Source organism: Notamacropus eugenii, chromosome 4 (assembly GCF_028372415.1).
Source record: "Notamacropus eugenii isolate mMacEug1 chromosome 4, mMacEug1.pri_v2, whole genome shotgun sequence".
NCBI classification, from domain to species: domain Eukaryota; kingdom Metazoa; phylum Chordata; class Mammalia; order Diprotodontia; family Macropodidae; genus Notamacropus; species Notamacropus eugenii.
This window is the reverse complement of record NC_092875.1, coordinates 74,867,658-74,886,559: the sequence shown is the minus strand read 5'-3', so window position 1 is coordinate 74,886,559 and position 18,902 is coordinate 74,867,658. Positions and strand designations below refer to the sequence as shown.

At 42.4% G+C, this 18,902-nt stretch overlaps 1 protein-coding gene and 1 long non-coding RNA gene across 4 annotated transcripts; one reads left to right on the top strand and one right to left on the bottom strand.

Annotated features, from left to right (window-relative positions):
- Positions 1-8,356: 8,356 nt before the first annotated feature.
- On the bottom strand, positions 8,357-17,362 carry LOC140499945 (adenylate kinase isoenzyme 1-like). Of its 3 annotated transcripts, XM_072601999.1 has the most exons (6): positions 17,213-17,362; positions 16,485-16,684; positions 15,890-16,003; positions 13,100-13,294; positions 11,717-11,894; positions 8,357-8,527 (listed from the first exon to the last, which is right to left on the bottom strand). In XM_072601999.1, exons 1-5 carry the CDS (start codon positions 17,271-17,273, stop codon positions 11,826-11,828), a joined length of 639 nt encoding a protein of 212 aa, XP_072458100.1. In that variant the 5' UTR covers positions 17,274-17,362; the 3' UTR covers positions 8,357-8,527; positions 11,717-11,825. The 3 variants fall into 3 exon arrangements, with proteins under 3 accessions (XP_072458100.1, XP_072458098.1, XP_072458099.1); XM_072601997.1 differs by lacking the exon at positions 11,717-11,894; XM_072601998.1 differs by lacking the exon at positions 11,717-11,894 and having other exon boundaries at positions 17,244-17,349.
- An 85-nt stretch (positions 17,363-17,447) lies between these two features.
- On the top strand, positions 17,448-18,023 carry LOC140499948 (uncharacterized). Its single transcript, XR_011965594.1, has 2 exons — positions 17,448-17,612; positions 17,818-18,023. It is a non-coding gene; the product is annotated as an uncharacterized lncRNA (long non-coding RNA).
- The last annotated feature ends 879 nt before the right edge of the window (positions 18,024-18,902 follow it).

Sequence of the window (18,902 nt, the reverse complement as noted above, 5' to 3'; positions counted from 1 at the left end):
CCAAAGGTGCATTGCTAGAGGCTTCAGCTGAACTGCTGTTCTGAAGGTCATAACTGCTCTTTGTTCTCCTTGAGATACCTGCTGGCTGCAACCCCTGACCCTGACTCCTGGATTCCTTTGACTTGCACTCCTAGTCTTTGAAACTCTCAAAGATGAAGACTCCACTTCTGACACCTGGAACATAAACATTTTCCAAACCTCCATCACACTTGGTTTTCAGCTTTAATATGAATCTCCAATAAATGTATAGCAAATAAATTCATTGTGATTTAAGCTCTCTGCAAATGATTACATTTCTTTTTGTATGTCTATAATATCCTGCCCCCTCACCCCAATACTTTGCTTCCAAGTCATACTTCATGTATTTCAATTGGGTTGTTTTAATATCAATTTCCCCACTGTTTGTCTTTCTCTTGCAAATTAAGAATCTCATCTTTGCCAGTGGATCAGTTGTTGTTTGGTGATTCTGTCATAAATTTCACAGTCAGACATTTTTCAATGACCCATTTTGGTCACTGGCTTTAGAGTTTTCAATATGATCGGTGTGAGAGACCATAAGTACTTTCTTTCCAAACATCCCTCTGCATAGCTGCCCCCTCCTCATAAGAACCATTAGGGTACTTTTTCCTTCAGATCACCTTCCTTGGTCAAATTTGCTAGTTTTGTTCACCATGGAATTAAAGGTAACATGTAGACTATAATGAATACTTTCTTGGCTAAATCAAGTTCTAAAAAGGCTGCCTCTGGTCTTTTTCTTGTACATCTTGCTATGACCTAGATTCTGCAGTTCAGAACAAATTCAGGTCACCAGGCTTGCCCTTTTCAGCTTTCTTTGTCTATAGCGGCCATCATGACAAACTTCCATTGAAGTTGGAGAGATATTTGCAGAACAGATCTCCTCGGAGCCCCCACTGGGGTGGCACACTGAGATTCTTCAGTGTCTTTAATCTCTTCTCCAAGGAAAACATTGTAGAGCTATTCTGTCCCAAACTTATTTTAAGGAATTGCTTATTTGCAGAGAAAAGAGCTACAGTGTCCTTGTTGGATCTGGGGGGTTTTGATTCCTCTCCTGATTACGTCTCAGAATTGTTATATGATTCCCGAACAAGTCACCTAACACTTTGTTTCTCAGTTATCACCATCCATCTGAAAATCAGTTTGCTTACCACCCAGGCTAGGTCAGAATGATGTGGGGCTTTATGACTTGGCATCCATGTATACACATTTAGCAGAAGGCATTCATGAAAGATTTTAGGTGTCAGATATGTCCAGCACTCCCAAAATTTTACATGAGGCATGCAGAATGACATAAGTACATTGGAAAACATCACAAACAGAAGCTTGTTTTTAAATGTGTAAGGTTCCAGGTAATATTTGAGGCTACTAAAGAGCACCAACAGAGAACTGTGACATACTCCAATTTAAAACCAACCTTTTGAGTCAGTAATCCCAACAATACTGGCACCTTTTGAAGGGCTTTGCCCTCTAAAGAAGTTTTGTTTGCCTCACTCTAAGCTAACAGAGAGATCTGTCTGCCTCGATGCCTCTTTGAGAGGGCATTCAGGCAATGTAGAGTCAATAGCTCTGAGCCATTTTTTCACAAATACAGTCTGAGACACTAGAGAGTAGTCTCAATGAACCTCCTCTTGGGGTAGCCCAGGCCAAGGGAGATAAGAGAAGAACTCCTTTGTAATAGGGAACTTGATACAGGATGAGTCCTTCAGGAATCAAAAGATCCTAATAGAGTTTGCGATGACTTACTAATCTGCAGAATTCCCAGATATTTTATACTAAGATAATAGAGGCATCGGTGAATAAGGAAGCCAGTGATCGAATTTTAAATAACAGAGTACCACCAAGTAAAACCGCACTTAATGCACCCCCCCCAAAGAAAAGAACCACAAATTTAAATACAGTAACTGCAAAAATCGATTTTACCTTTAGTACTGAAAATGCTAGTGTTTTTCTAGCTTCTCGCCAAATTGTGCTTTCATTAAAAAAGAGAGAGAAGCAAAGACAGCAAAGAAAAGTTCCTTCCCAGTCTTGCCTTCCTCATTTGCAAAATGTAGACATAGTAACACTTACTTCCTCTGGCATACCAAGGGGCAGAGTCAGGGCACAGGCGATGTGGGCAGAGAATGAACAATAAACATTGTGTTGCCCTTCAAGGCTAATTCAGAGAACACCACAGTTAGCCCCCAGTATACTCAAACTTAGTTACATATATTCATTTTGAAAGTAAGTTTGTAACCTCCCTTCAGGCACAGTTTGTATCTCCAGCCCCTGTGTTATTCCATATTCCTGTGTTTAAATGGTGGGTTTGGAATAAACAAGGATAGCACAGTGATCATTTGGTTGTCCTTCAATGAATGGGCATTACCTCACCCTAAGTGAGTACCTGCATAGACCTTGGTCTAAAGGGGACAAGGTCTCCTAGTGCATCCTATGTCATCTCCAGTCATCCTGATGAATATCTAGTCACTGGATTCAGATGGCTCTGAAGGAGAAGTGAGGCTGGTGACCTTGCAAGTCATGTCATCCTTCCTCTGATGGCATGGTCTTCATCAGAAATGAAGGACGAACACAGAAACAACTCGAAGATGACCAAAATGACATCACCATGTGGGATCAGTGTACAATGTGCCTGACTGTGGCTGACTGACCAGTATGAGCTTGGAAGGCTGAAAGACAGATCAGGCACACATAGTCCATCTGAACATTTGGGATGGCGATGTCTCTAAATTGGCCCATCTCAAAGTGATTGTACAAAGAAAAGAGAATTCAGATTCAATTATGTCATCCTACATGACCCCTTGGCGTTTTTATTTGGGGATAACATTGTCCACCTTGACCCCCAGTGTCTGAAGGCTAGGTATATCATTTCATCCCTCCCACAAGGTTCTCTGGTACCTTAAAGGGGGTTATGAATGTCTAGGCTCTTCACCAATGGTGTTCCCTCTGACTGTAGTGGGGGGGTGGGAGGGAGTGACCTGCATGCCAGTTCTATTTAACCACTTACAGTCGGATGAGCTTTTACAGAGAAATCTTTGCTTCCACTGGCCAGGCTGGGTTTTAGATAGCTTCCTGTTCTAAACTGCCAATCAAAGGAAGTTATATTTAAGTACCTGATTAGGGATACAGGCACAGTATTAGGATCTAGGCATGCCCAAGCAAACATCTTCACCGGTATTTAAAATTTAAAATAGCAAAATAGTGCAAGCTGGGACTGTAAGTAATGTTTTTGTTTGGGAGATGCAGATTTTCATTCCAAAATGAGGTATTTTACTGAATTTGAAAAAATCTTTAAAATAAAAATTTCTTTTTGTGAATTGTTTTAAAACTAAAGAACAAATCAAGAAAATGTTACATCCGTGACACATGATTTAGTAGTTGCCTAAATTGTGCCATTTGTAGGCATTTTGGTTTTATTAAAATTCACTTTGAAACAGGATTTTTATGACTCTTGACCAAATTTTTCCTCCTGTTTAATCATTATTATTATTTACTAGTGCTAATAAAATATAATTAACATGCACAGTGCTTTAAAATTTGCAAAGTGTTTTACATATATTACTTCATCTGATTCCCCCAACAACCTTGTGAGGTAGATAGTGGCATATCTAGCATATTCAAAACTCAGAGCAGAAAATTTTTTAATATCCCCTTCCCCTATATAACTATTTTTAGTAAGTCATAAAATGAAATAAAGAATAATAATGGCAAGAAAAGAAATGCAGGAAGTGAAACTTTGTTTATGTAATCTTGCCAGTAAAAGTCTGGACTAGGTCATGGTCTTAGTTTCACAAAACTAGCCCTTTGTATAAAAGAGCCATGACTCAGATTTCAGAAAAACCTGGAAAGACTTATCTGAACTGATGCTGAGTGAAGTAAGCAGAAGCAGGAGAACAGTGAACACAGTAACAGCAACGTTGTGACGTGACCAACTTTGGTAGACTTAGCTCTTCGCAGTAATTCACAGTGATCTAAGACAATTCCAAAAGATTCATGATGACAAAATGCTATCCACATCAAGAAAAAGAACTGGGGAGTCTGAATGCAGATTGAAGCATACTATTTTCTCTCTTTTTTTTCTTTCTCATGGGTTTTCCCTTTTGTTCTGATTCTTCTTTCATAACTTGACTAATGTGGAAATGTGTGTAGTATGACTGCACATGTATAATCCAAAGTAGATTGCATGCCATCTTGGGGAGGGAGAAAAAAATTGGAATTTAAAATCTTATAAAAGGTAACGTTGAAAACTATCTTTACATGTCACTGGAAAAAATTAAAATACTCTTAAACAGAAAAAAAATTAAAAATTAAAGTCTTGCCTGACTTGAGTCAGCGAGAGCTTTTTAATTGTCTTTCTTTGTTTTCCTTGGATTACCAGGAAAATGGATTTGTGATCTTAGCAACTCATGAGTTCCCTTCAATGATACAGATTACAACCCATCCATGCCTGCCCACCCTGTGTGACTCTTGTCCATCCATGTTCTTCACCAAAGTTCACCATGGGTCTCCACCCAACACATTGGAGGTTTCCTTGAATTCTCCTGGCATCATGAGAGTACAAGTGGAGCCCTTTGGCTGTCCCACTTATGTTCCAGCCAGTTCTTTCTTCATATCACACAATTTCTCCATGACTTTCTTCAATGCTGTTCTACTTCAGAGTACCTCACTGGTTACAGGTTGCAGCCTGCTCATATCCACCATGGCTTTCTCCATGGTCTTCTGTGTGATGTCCATTTTTAGTTCTTTGGAGTCAATAGTGTTCATAGGGCATATGGCACTGAAAGAGACATTTCCTTGCAGAGGATGATTTCTCCTTCAGCAAAGAGTTGGACTAGTTAATTTCTGATTATGATGATCACTTTAATAATTAATAATAATAACTAATATTTATATGGCACGTTGAGGTTCGGAAAGCACTTTGCATATATTATTTCATTTGATTGATTTTTAGCTGCAAATGGGCAGGAGACAATGGAAGGAGGCCAGGAAGGAGAAACCAAGTGATCCCTATCCCTAGTTACCCAGGTGACTTCTGTCTCCTTCAAGACCCATCACAACAAATCTTGAAAAGATTGTGTAGCAGATAGAAATTTGGCATGTTCTATTTGTTTGGATGAACTGAGAGATGAACTGGACCCTTATTAAGATCATAGCATTGTCATAATTAGTCTGAGTTTATCCAGTTAATAAGCAGTGTAGTATGCCACACCACCAAATTCTAAACCTCACAGTTCACTGGACCTTAGTTTCCTCCTTAAAATGAGGGGTTTACATTGGATGACCTGTAAGACTCTATTCTGTCTGTGCGTGTGTGTTTGTGAGTGTACATGCACACATGTATATGTATATATAACATATGTGTGGGGGTATATGTGTATGTATATGTGTATCTATATATATTCCATCTTGATAAAGAAAGCTAAATTGACAATACTGTATTATAGAAATGGTAGAGAGTTCCTTGTCCTTGTCTTTATCCATCATTTCTTTTCAGGTTAGAAGCATTCTCTACCATGGTTACAAATTATGTCCTGGCCAATGGCCTGTCCTTTCTGGTAACCTGGCAACAAGCTTTCTCTTTGAGAATTCTTCCCAGTGACTGAAGCCCAGGCTGCTAATGGATGATTCTTCAGAGTTCTCAAGGAAAGGTTTTCATTGAGCACATTCTAGTAAACTGGGAACTATTGAGAGACATGAGAGTTGTTCATTTGTGTGGTGTAATTTTGGGAGATCAGAGCAGCTATAAACAACAGGAAAATAGAGCATATGTGGTATAGCCTGAGTTGTATAAGGATGGAAGTGTTGTTTGTTCCTTTGTGTGTTGTTTTCCATCTTCTCACTGAAGTGACTGTTGCCATAGGAATAGGGCTAGTCAGTCTAGAGAAAAAGGTAAAATGATTTTCAGGAGAAGAAGTAGAATTGGGATTTGAATCCAGAATTCCTGCCTCATACTCAGATCACCATTTGCTTAGCTATCCTCAAATGGTCTTTATTTCTTTATTTCAACCCCTACCCCACATCTTCAGTCCAGGCATACCTCCTGGAGACAGGAGGTCCAGCTAGGAGAACTAAGAACCTCCCAGTAGTAACATAGTCTTTTTGCCATTCTGGCTCATGAGTTTGCACTCATATGAGGTTAAGTGTTACTGATCACCTAGCTCTCCTTCTTTCAAACCTCTTTCTATTCCAGCTACTGCTTGGACCCTATGGCCCCCTCCCTACCTCAACCACCTCTACACTCACATATAAATTTGTTTAGGTAGGGAACTTGAAAGTCATGAATCAAGACAGACACCTTGAGGAGTCAATGTTGAGCTGATTGGAAAACCCATCATGGACATCCTCTTGGACTTCCAGCAATCTTAAGACTCCTGGATGTCTAGACACCCAGATGGCTCTCTCTCCTGACCTTTTGGAACTCTCCAGGTTAGAGACTTCAATCCGCTATCTAAAATGCAAGAACAAATATCAAAGTAAAGAGCTAAAGCCTGTATTCATGGCGCTACCTGTCAGCCTTCAAGGGAGAAGGCCCTAGGCCTCTCTCTCCCTTTATAGCATTGTTTCTTATCAGACACCATCAACAAAAGAGTAAAACCAAGAGTAGAAATCTACTGAGAGAAGTGCTGAGGGTAACTGAAGTCTTCCAGTGGTGCTCCAATTCAGGTTTAAAACTGCAACCAAATAAGTTATCATTTGCCATGAAGGAAATAGCAAACCACTCCAGTCTCTTTGCCAAGAAAATTCCAAATGGGGTCACAAAGACTCAACCACAACTGAAATGAATAAACAACAACAAAATGTGGTGAATATCTGCAGAATATCTATGCATGCTCCACATTCTCTCTGATATCATTATTCATTGTCACAACTCCCTTCAAAACAGGATTCCTAACCTCTTCCATAGAGGAATTCCATCATTCAGGTACACTAATGCACCCTGTATAGACTTCATAAGGACTGAGTTTATTGACCAACTCCTTATTACAAAAGATTAAATACAAAAGAGAGTCCACAGACACACATCTACTGGGTAGGAGATATGACAGCTATCCCTCCCTACCCCTCAGCTGCAAGCAGTCCTCACTGGAGAGTTGCCAGGGAAGAGAGGGAGAGATTGACCACTTGTAATTTTGATATGTACTGTACTCTCCATCTCAGTTAAGCTTCTCCTAAGTCATTGGTCCTTCAAGCTCCAAAGGCAAGTAGAGGGCTTTGCATAATAGCATAAGATTAACCCTGAGACATCACGGTCAAAATCTGCTTCAAAAGTTCCAGAAGTTGACTTGGCAGCAGACAGAAAATGGCAGCTTCCAGGATTGGACCTCCATTGCTTAGTCCATTGATTACATTTATTTTTTGGCAAGAGAACAATGGTCACCTTGGGAGAGGGAAATAGCCCATGGCAGAGAAAGCACCCGTTGGTATAGTTGGTGTTTCTTGTTCTCTCTCTCCTCTCTCTCTCTCTCTCTCTCTCTCTCTCTCTCTCTCTCTCTCTCTCTCTCTCTCTCTCTCTCTCTCTCTCTTTTTCTCTCCTTTCTCCTCTCTCTGTTTCTGTCTCTGTCTCTGTATCTCCTCTCTCCTCTCTCTCTCTGTCTGTCTGTCTCTGTCTCTATCTCTGTCTCTCTCTCTCTCTCTCTCTCTCTCTCTCTCTCTCTCTCTCTCTCTCTTTTTCTCTCCTTTCTCCTCTCTCTGTCTCTGTCTCTGTCTCTGTATCTCCTCTCTCCTCTCTCTCTCTGTCTGTCTGTCTCTGTCTCTATCTCTGTCTCTCTCTCTCTCTCTCTCTCTCTCTCTCATTCTCACACTTTGTTTTGTTTTGTTTTCTGTGTGTCTCATAAATTTTTCCTTTAGAACTCAGAATTGTTTATGTTGAGCTGGCCATAGAAGAACTAAATTGCTGCAGCCAAAGCAAGCAAACAAAATCTATTTTAAAATCCCTCTCTTTCTCTCTCAAACAGATTTTTTTTCAGGGTTAAGATAATCTATTCTTCCTACCAGAGACATATCACTACCACCATCAGACCTGACCTTTCAAAAGGAAAAAAAAACTTCCTTTTTTTTTTCAATGTTAAGATCTGGAACATTACTTGAAGTAGGTATTGGGGCTGCAGGGGAAAAAAATTGAAAATTATCTCCTTTGCACCATCCTAAAGTAACAAAGCCCACTGTAACCCCCTTGGGCTCTTTTCTCCTTCATTTTCTTTTGCTCTCTGTGAACAGCAGCATCTGCTATGCAACCCCTCCCCCCCAAAAAATCCTGAGAGATCTGTCAATTTCAGCTGTTCTAGAGGAGATTGAAAATGAAAACAAAATGGGGGGAAACCCTTTAAAACATATAAAAGTATGGCAGGTTTTTTTTTTACTTTTTATTGCTTGTTTTGAACTTCAGAAATAAATGAGAACAAAACCTCCCCCTGTATATGCTGGCTGATGTCTGTGACAGTAGGGTTTTGAAACGGATGTTGTTCAGTATAGATGTTGTAAAGCCTGATAATGGTGATTGGAAAATATGTTCTTCCTGTTTAAAAAAAAGCAGAGAGAAAGAGAAGAGAAAAGAGGAGAAAGAGAAGAGACACAGAGAGAAGACAGAGGGAGAAAGAGAGAAGAGGATGAGAGAGAGAGAGAGATAGAAAGGGGAAAAAAGAGAGGGAGAGAGGAGGAAAAGAGAGAGCGAGAGAAGAAATCATTTTCCACAGATCTGTTGTTTCTTTTCTCCTCCCCTTACCCCCTTTTTTTCTTAACAAACCCACCTTGTGTGTGGCACTGTTGTTTTTGGAGTGGGAGACAGTGCTACTTGGGGGTGGATGGGAGCAGGAGTAGAGCTCCAGACCTCGTCTCCCTCACTCCTGTATCTTTCTGTCCATTCTAGGAGGGCCAAGGGCCACCAGCCTGGTTTGTGCTTAAGAGTTCCTGTACAGTTATTTTCCTGTACTAGAGAACTAAGAGGTTTTTGCCTTGGCAGTTGGGGGTTATGAAACTATGGATCATTGATTAATGCCTGGTACCCAATATTCCCATGGTTCTTGCCTCCCAGAAGAACCCATAACACTGCCCGGAAGAGAGGGTTTGAGGATTTCAACAGAAAGAGCCCTGGATCTAAAGGACCTGAGTTCAGATCTGCTCCTTACTTCCTGGGTGACAAGGAAACAAGTCATTTGTACCTGCTTCACAGGAGGCCGAGGTGACAGAATGGTTGGAAAATGCTTTGAAAACCTTCAGGTGTGATGGAAATGTCACCTCCTCATGTCTCCCTTCCTTGACCTTAAGTTTCCTCATCTGGAAAATGCTTCTCTACCAACCCCCTTCACATGTTTGGAGTGAGAGCCAACTAGGTAATGTTTATCCTTTTAAAAAGTCCTTCTCTAGTGAAATAGGGTTATTTAGTCAGACTCTCCCATGGGCAGGATGGAGTCCTGAAGACTTCACAGCGGAAGTAGTTCAAAATCTTGCCAAGAATCCTAAGACTTGTAGGATTTTGCCCTCTTCCTAGTCTGGGAATATAGACCTATGATTATATCTCTGATCATAAATATACATATGTGTTACAAATATACATACATGTATGTATACACATATACGAGTGTACACATATACATACATGAGTGTACACATATACATACATATGAGTGTACACATATACATACATATATGTGTGTGCACATATGCATGTGTATATATATGTATACATAAATCTTAAGAAAGGAGGCTGAACTAAACTGTTTCTCTTTGCGAAGCTGAGAAACGTTTAAAAAATTCTCTCTGAATTTCCCTTCCCCATGGCTAGTCACTAGCTGGCATCCATTTCTAATTTGTTTCCTTGCTAACTTTAAGCTGTTCATTTATTGTGATTTTGTTTTCTCTTCCCATAAAAGCTACGGCTGAACATGACATTTGTGGGTTGCCTGTCTGTTCATTAGAGGAATGCAAAATGGGCTGATGGGAGATGCCAGCAGTTAGCTGAAATAAAAGTACAAAAAAAAGAGATCAGAAGAATCAATTCTGTTCTAAGGACCACATCTTAGAACTTATCTGGGGCCTAAGAGTTTTTATTTATTTTTACTAATAATTGATAAATCTCCAAACAGAGGGATTTTAAACTGAACCTTTCCCCTGCCCCCCATAGTAAGCAGAACAGTAGGAACTGGAGCACCTGGGGCTAGACATCATTTGCTTTTTCTGTTTTATTCTCTAGGAATAAACATTTCTCTATCACCTGCTACGTGCCAGACATTGCGCTACGTCCCCTCCCCTTTTTTTAAACAAATATTATCACATCTGATCCTCACAACAACCCTGGAAGGTAGAGGCTATTATTATCTCCACTTTACAGCTGAGGAAACTGAGGCAGACAGAAGTTAAGTGATTTGCCCAGGGTCATATAGGTAGTAAGTATCTGAGGCCAGATTTGAAATCAGGTCTTCCTGACTCCAGGCTCAGCACTTTATTGCACCACCAGCTGCTTTTAAGAAAGTAAAGGGAGTGGGGAGAGGGAAAAGGGAAAAGGAGAAAGACAGAGACACAGAAACAGGGGTGGGAGAGAGATAGAGACAGAGAGAAGGAGGAAGAGGGGAAGGAGGAGGAGCATGGAGCTTGTTCTCCATAGTATCCTACTGGTTAAATGAACATAATAGGGTTCAGAGCCAGAGGGTATCTTTAGGGCTTAGGTAGTCTAATTTCCTCATTTTTCCAAGGGGAAATTGAGCACCTGGTGTCCAAGGCCACCAGAGCTGATCTTCAAACCCTGGTCTTCTGAAAAGTCCTTGTTCTTTCCATTATACCACAGAGCCTAGATCTCCAACTCAAACTCTCTCTCTGTCTCTGTCTCTGTCTCTCTGTCTCTGTCTCTGTCTCTCTGTCTCTGTCTCTGTCTCTCTGTCTCTGTCTCTGTCTCTCTCTCTCTATCTGCCTCTCTCTGCCTCTCTCTCTCTCTCTCTCTCTCTCTCTCTCTCTCTCTCTCTCTCTCTCTCTCTCTCTCTCTCTCTCTCTCTCTCTCTCTCTCTCTCGTTGTCCCCATTAACCCTTGGAAAACAGGATTTTCTATTCCCCAAGGATGGGAAAGAACTATCTCCCATCTCAATAGTCTTCATAATGCACTTTCTTTATGACAACCCTTAGAAGTATTAGATAGCCCGAGAACTCTATTAGCTCCATTTTATAGTTGAGAGAAGAGGCACCAGAGGTACCAGGACGTGCCCAGGCTCATGCAGCTAGCAGACATCCAAATCCAGATTTAAACCCAGGACCCTCAATCTCCAAGTCTAGCACTTATCCAGCTGCCTGTCATATTTTACAGGAAAAGACACTCAGTGAGACAATTTATCCAAGGACACGTGTTAAGGGGTAAAGACGGGATTGGAAGCCAGTTCTCGTCTCCAAGGCTAGCATGCATTCCACTACCCTAGGCTGTCTTCTGATAATTCTGATCAAGAACTGAAGGAGTGAATGAACCATGGGACATCAGAGGTAGTAGAGACCAACCTCCTCATTTTGTGGAGGGGAGACAAGCCCAGAGAGAAGAAGAGACCTAAGGACACAGTTAGTGGCAGGACCAGCCTTTGGGGATTTGACCCATCCCTGGCTAACTTAGGTATTTTAGGGTACCCGTAACTGCCTATGGTTCTCGGGGGACAGGATCTGTTCCATTCCATTGCTTGACTTTGCCGTAGAGAGGGAGAGAGACTTTTCTCCCTGCCTGACTCCCTTTTACCTCATGGAGGTCCCCAGGAAATGGCAACTGCTGGTGGGGCTGAAGCTTGAAACTGTCTGGAAGTTTCCACATCTTAGGCCTCTAGTGGGAGTGGGGGAGGGCTCTGGCTCTACTGCAGACTGTCAATGACGGAGCAGCATTTGGCAAAGATGTTTTCTGCCGCGTCTTCTGCCAGGATCTAAGGGAGGTGGGAGGTATGGAGGGGGAAGGGTCAACTTTAGGCCCAGGAGACGGGGGAGGTGCTACCCCCTGTCCTTACCTCCCCCTGGACGCACCCCCACCCTGCCCCACTGCATGTGATAGGAGGTAGAGCTAGAATGGACTTCAGATACTAACCCCGCTCATTTTTCAGATGAGGAAACCAAGGCTCGGAAACAATCTCCAGGTCATATGAGTGGAATAAATATGAGAGTCAGGATTTGAATTCAAGTCCTCTGACTTCAAATCCAGCGCCCATTCAATCATGTCATTGTTTTCTGTTTTAAGGAAATCTGACATCTAAGATGCCAGTTTCTTCAGTGTCAAAGGGGGAAGAGCTAAATCAGGGACTGTTTCCATTTTTTCAGATGGAAAAATTGAGTCCTTGAAAGGGCAAGTCCTGGAACTAGGAGCACTGAGCTGAAGTTGTAAATGGACACATCTGAGTCTGAGGTGATGAAACATTGCCACAGAATTAGAACTATCCCAGAGTGGGATGGGATGCCTGGACCAGTGACTTGTGCCATATTAATAATAAAAATAAACACTTATATAGCACTTACTAAGTACCAGGAACTATGCTAAGTGCATTACAGTTATCATCTCATTTGATCCTCACAACAACCCTGAGAGGTTGGGCAATTGTCTCTGTTTTTCAGATGAGGAAACTGAGGCTAACAGAGGTTAAGTGACTTGCCCACTGGAGGTCTGTCTTCAAGCAAAGCCTGGGTGGCATTTTTCAAGTGGGTTGTAGTTAAGGAGAGGCTGAGCTGGACCTTGACGGTCTCTTCCAACTTAGACTCTACGACTCAGACAGGGGGCTAGAAGGAATCTTAGATGACAGAATGTAGAATGTTAAGAGCCGGGGGAATCTCAGATCATAGAAGACAGAATGTCAGGGCTCAGAGGGAATCCGGACATCTTCCAGCCCAACCCCCTGATTTTACAAACTAGAAATGAAACAGTTTTTCCAAGATCACCTATCAAATGGCAGAGCCAGTACTGGACCCAGTATTGGGGGGGGAGGATTGGTTTGCTTCTTACTCTGCTGCTACCCAGACTTTCCTGCAAATGGGAACAGATAGCCTCCCCTTCCCTCTACCACCTCCTATCTGGGATAATTTAACCCAAACCCCTCATTTTTACATGTGAGGAAAATGAGGGCAGGCCCACAGAAACACCTACATTCCGGAGAAGGTTTTTCTGCTGGTAGAACGCCAAGATGGGCTCACAGAGGGTGTAATGGGTCTCCAGCCGCTGTCGTACAACGTCCTCAGCATCATCCTCACGATGTCCTTTCTGGCTTCGAAGCAGCACACGGTGAATCATGGTCTCCGTGGAGCAGTCAAAGACAATAACGATGTTGGGGGAGCGGCCCACCTGGCAGAGTGAGTCAAGGGAAGAGACTGCAGATGTCCATTACAGGCCCCCTTCACCTTCTTTCTCCCTCTTCAATCTCAGAGAGGCACTGACTAAGGGAGCAGTGGGGGCACCAAGTTAAGAGCAGTTCATGAAAATGGCAGATGGGCACATTTTGGCTCAATATGAGCAAAATCTTCTTAAGACTCCGAGCCATCCCAAGGAAGACTGGTAGTATTCAAGAGGAGAGCGGATGACTACATTCTGAGACGTCAGACTGAGCATCCCTACTCATGTACAGGTTGGCCTACGTACATATATAATAGTAACAATAATGACGATGCGTAACATTTATGTATTTTTATTATGCTCCAGGCACTGTGCTAAGCGTTTTACAATTATTATCTCATTTGAGGTGTTACTGTCCCCATTTTACTGATGAGACAACAGAGGCAGACAGAGCTTGAATGATTTGTCCAGGGTCACATAGCTATTAAGTGTTGGAGGCCAAATTTGGACTTAGATGTTCTTGACTGCAGGCCCAGTGCTCAATCCACTGTGCCACCTAACTACCTCTTCTATATATATATCACCTGAGGTTTTTGTTGTTTTCTTTGTTTGTTTGTTTTTTCCAACTCTGAGACTGCTTTATGAATGTCAAAGGAAGAGTGGTGGATAGGGAATCAGAAGGCCTGGGTCCAAATCCTAGCACTTTCCCTTTCTGGGCCTTGGTTCCTTCATTGTGGAGGAGGGTGAGAAAGAAGAAATCGTATATCACAGTTAGTAGGACTACCCCTTTTATATACTGAATGGAACACTGGGCAGTGTGGCTGCTGGGGAAAGGGCCTGGGTTCAAGTCCCATTCTTCTCCTTTTTAGCTGTGTTGACATTTCTTTGAGCCTCAGTTTCCCCATTTGTAAAATGAATAGGTTGAGCTCAATGATCTCTTATATACCTCCTATCTCAAACACCTATGAAACACATCCCTATATGACCTTTAGTTAAAGTCACCCACCACCACTTTCTAGGCCCTGGTTTCCTATCTGTAAAATGGGGATAAATGGGACTCCCCATCCCCCCCCAAAAAAGTCCTATTGTAAGAAAAATGCTCTGTAAACTGCCGAGCACTATACTGTTGTTATTATAGGTTATTTCAAAATTCAAATTTTCATAGCAACTTACAAAGTAGTTTTTTTCGTAACAACTCTGTGTGATAGCTTGCATATCTCTATCCATTTTTACAGAGGGGAAACTTACATTTTTATGGGCAGTTAAATGGCACAATGGATAGAGCCCTGGCTCTAGAGTCAGGAGGACCTGAGTTCAAATCCAGCCTCAGCCCTTTACTAGCTCGGTTACCCTGGGCAAATCATCTGTTTGCCTCAGTTTCTTCATTTGTAAAAAACGAGTTGGAGAAAGAAATAATGGCAAACCACTCCAGTGTCTTTGCCAAGAAAATTCCAAATGGGGTCATAGAGAGTCAAACAGCACTGACACAACTCAACATCAACAATAAACATATTTTAAAGACACTAAGCAACTTACCTGAGGTCTTCTGCTGACCAACTTTTTTATCTTTACTTCTTTTTAAAAAATTCTTTATTACCAGGCATAGATTTAGAAATACAAGTGATGGAAAAACAAAAATATCCATTTTTTTAATTGCCCAAGACCACATCATAGGGAGAGTCAGAGCTCGATTCAAAACTTGATCTTTTAAGTCCAAGGCTCTAAATCCATTTTCTCCTTCAGAAACTCAACCCAAATTTGTTGTATTTTGTCTTATTTTCATCAAATCAAACTTTAGGCCTGGAAGAGATCTTAGAGATTATTTAAGTCCAGTTGGCTCATTTTATAGATAGGAAAGCTGAGGCTACATGACAGAAGGCAATTTACCTTTGTAACAGAGCTGAATCCTTCAACTCCCAGTCCAGGGGTCTTTCTAGTACACAACATTCCCTTTCCACATTTCTCCAAAGCCTTCTATTCATTCATTCATTCAATTAAGCATTTTCAGCTCTCTTTCCCAAGCCCTCCTATTTCCAGTGCCTTCCCTCTGCTGTTTAGATCCGATTTGTTGTGTCTATCACTTTTTTGTCTGTCCCTTTGTTTGCATTTGTCTTTTTTTCCTATCCCCAGCATTTAGTGTAGTGCCTGGCATACAGTAGGCATTTAATACTGGTTGACCAACTGGCTTCTGGAAGACTCCAAAGAGTAAGGGGATCTTTCCATTTTCTAATTCCCCGTTCTTTGACTTGAAATAGTAAGATTCTGATCCAGTTATATCTGCATGGCCTGGTTCAGTTCCTGTCATCTGGAGATCCCACCCTTTCTTCCCACTCCTCTCCTTTCCCAGACCTCATACGTGAGATCTCTCTAGAATGGGGAAGGATTGAGGGAGATGACTCAATAATGCATTCCATGGGTTGGGGAGAAGGCATCAGGAATTCAGAGACTGAAGATGAGCTCTGGGATCCCTTGGTTTTTCTCAGAGTTGTTAATAAAGTCAGGGAAGGGGACATGAGTTCGGAGGTGGAGACACGGGTTTGGAGGTGGGGACATGGGTTGGAGAAGATGGTTGAGCTGGCAAGGTTGGGGAGGAAGCAGTACACTTACAATGCGTTCAAATTCCTTGGCTTGACTGAGTTCCCGGGGGAATCCATCTATGAGAAAGCCTTTACTCTCTGGTCGGGACAATATGTTGTCACTGACCATGTCCAGAATCACACCCTATGGGGCAGAGGTGGGGCATTAGTGAGGTCTAGACTTGATCATGCACTAACTTTGGGGGCGTCACTAGCCTTTTCTGTGCCTTAATATCATGGGAACCACAGTGTTTACAGCTGGGCATACTGAGGCCTAGTCCTACAGGTAGTAAGCCTCAGATCATAATTCAAACCCAAGACACTTGACTACTTCACACCCAGCTCCACAGCTGCTTCAGTTTCATCTGAAAAGTGAGGACACTGGTTTTCCACCCCACACAGTTACCCAGGCTTAAGGACATAAATCACCCAGATCTGTGAAGTGGGTACAATCTCCCATTCTATTCCTATATGCCAAGTAAGGATCATTTGAAATGCCATGAGGATGGACCTCTCCTGAGAGTTCCAAGACCCCAGTGAACCCCACTAGGCTCTAGTAGTAGGTAAAGATCTGAGCCACAAAGGTAGAGTTGTGGGAGAGCAGAATGAGTCAGTTGGTTCCTCACCGTGGGCACCAACAGGCCCTTCAGCATGATGTCCCGGATCTGCTGGCCCCGCACAGTGGCCTGATTTGCCTCCTCCCTCAATAGCTCCCCAAGACCCACATGGCAGAAGCCGTACTTGGCTGCCATGTTCTCACACTGTGTCCCCTTGCCACAGCCTGGTCCTCCCATTACAAAGATGATCCGGAGGGACTTGAGCAGATCTGGTGAGTGGGGAGGAAGAAGGTAAGTTGGCATGTGTGTGCAATTGGCACATGTATGTGCATGCTTACTCATGCTTGCATACAGTGTGCGCATGTGTATTTATGTATGTGAGTGCATTCTTTTGTTACAGAATCACATGATTTAGAGCTGGCCAGGGCTTAGAGATCATATGATCAAATCCCTTTACCTTATAGTTACTGAAGCCCAGATTGGGAAAAAGACTTTGCCAAGAATTTGAACCCAGGCCTTCTGATTGCAAATCTGGCATTGCTTCTATTGCCTCATGTGGTTTACATTTGAGTGCCTTGGTGTTTGTGCCAATATATACCTGTTGGCGTATGTAGGGAAAACCTCTAAAACAAGAGAATGAAGGGCTCCAAACTCTGTCTTCCCCAACTTTTCTCTTCTCCCCTACTCCCTCTCCCCTGGTTCCTGGCCCCCTTAGCTTCTGAAACTGGAATATGGGTCCTGGTTCTGTGAGTAGGTAGGGGGATGCTGGGCTCCCAGGAGGACTCCTAGAGATTTACCCTTTTGCTGAGGCCTCAGGGGTTTTCCCACCTGGGGCAGCCTGGAATAGCATCTGCCCATCTTCCCAGTAGCCCTGGGGGCTTAGTGACCCTGCCCACCAACTTCTCCTTCCTGGATCTTGCACTTCCAGACCCCTTTGGTCCTAGCCCAACCTTTCTCCCCCTCTTTACCCTCCCGCCCCAGCTCCCTTAGCTTTCTGATGTCATAAGGAACTCTGAGGCTCCCACTGTTGCCCTTCCCTTGGGTGGGGAGGGAAAGGAGGCATGCATGGGGTCAGGAAAAAGAGAGTGGCATTGGACTATGGGAGCATACACAGATCTGGAGGAAATCTTAGAGATAATTGAATACAGGAGTTCTTAATCCTATTTGTGTCAAGGACTCACCCCTTTGAACAGTCTGGTAAAGCCTATAAATCTCTCTTCAGAAAATACTTTTAAATGCTATATACATATATATGTGTGTGTGTGTGTGCATATATACACACATATGTATGTATATACATATATGACCAATTATATTGAAATAGTTACCCAAATATTTTTTTAAACTTGATGAACCCTGGGTTAAGAACTCCTAATGTAGTCTAACCTTCTTAATTTTACAGGTGGGGAAACTGAGGTATAGATAATCAAAGTAACTTGGCCAAGTCCAAGAACACACAGCTTAGCGGGGAATGGAGTCTGGAGTCTAAGGCAGATCTTTTAACTGCAAATCTAGTGGTCCTTCTGCCATGCCTCTTCATCCAAAATGTGGTCACCTCTGTATTCAGTGCCCTAGAAGAAAGAAAATAAATTTCCATGCTTTCTCATATTTAGGTTCATATAAGTCTCTGGGAAATCTGGGCTGTAGGTAGGGTTTGTTTTGGTTTTACTAATAGATTTCAAAAATAATTACAGAAGACATAAAAAAAAGTCAGCCAAGGAAGATAGCTCTGAGGTCTTCTCTCTCCACCACTATCCCTGCTGAACAACACGGTATGCCTTTGTTTTTCTCTCTCTTCCTGCCTGGTTCCCCCAGATGTCACTATGTCCCTATTATTCACAAGAGCTCTTGGTTACATAAACAAGAGATAGTGAGCAGAGTGAGGTGTAAAATGGATAATTTTGATAATTTGTCACATTTCTCTCAGGTATTAATTCCTTTGACTGTCTGATTTTGGAAGTGATCTCAGAGAACAGCTCCCCATAACACATCTCTATATGGGAGATATCCTAATTAGAGCAGGCTTGAGAGTAATGGAGAGTACAGCAGCCTTCTAGTAATGGAGAGGTCACTATGCTCAGAGGAAAGCTATTCCACATCAAGACAATTCTCATTAGGTGGCACAGTGGATAGAGTGCTGGGTCTGAAGTCAGGAAGACAAGTTTTCCTGAGTTCAAATCTGACCTCAGCCACTTACTTGCTGTGTAACCCTGGGCAAGTCACTTAATACTGTTTGCCTCAGTTTCCTCATTTATAAAATGAGCTGGAGAAGGAAATGGCAAACCACTCCACGATCTTTGCCAAGAAAATCCCAAATGAAGTCATGAAGAGTCAGACATGACTGAAAAACAACAGAATATTATTAGGAAGCTTCTCCTTACATTCAGCCTAAATCTGCCTCTGTGCATCAAGACCTATCCCCTCCCCACCTCTACCCCCACCCTTCAACTCTCATACATGTTGTGCCTAGTTTATAGCCAGAAAGTT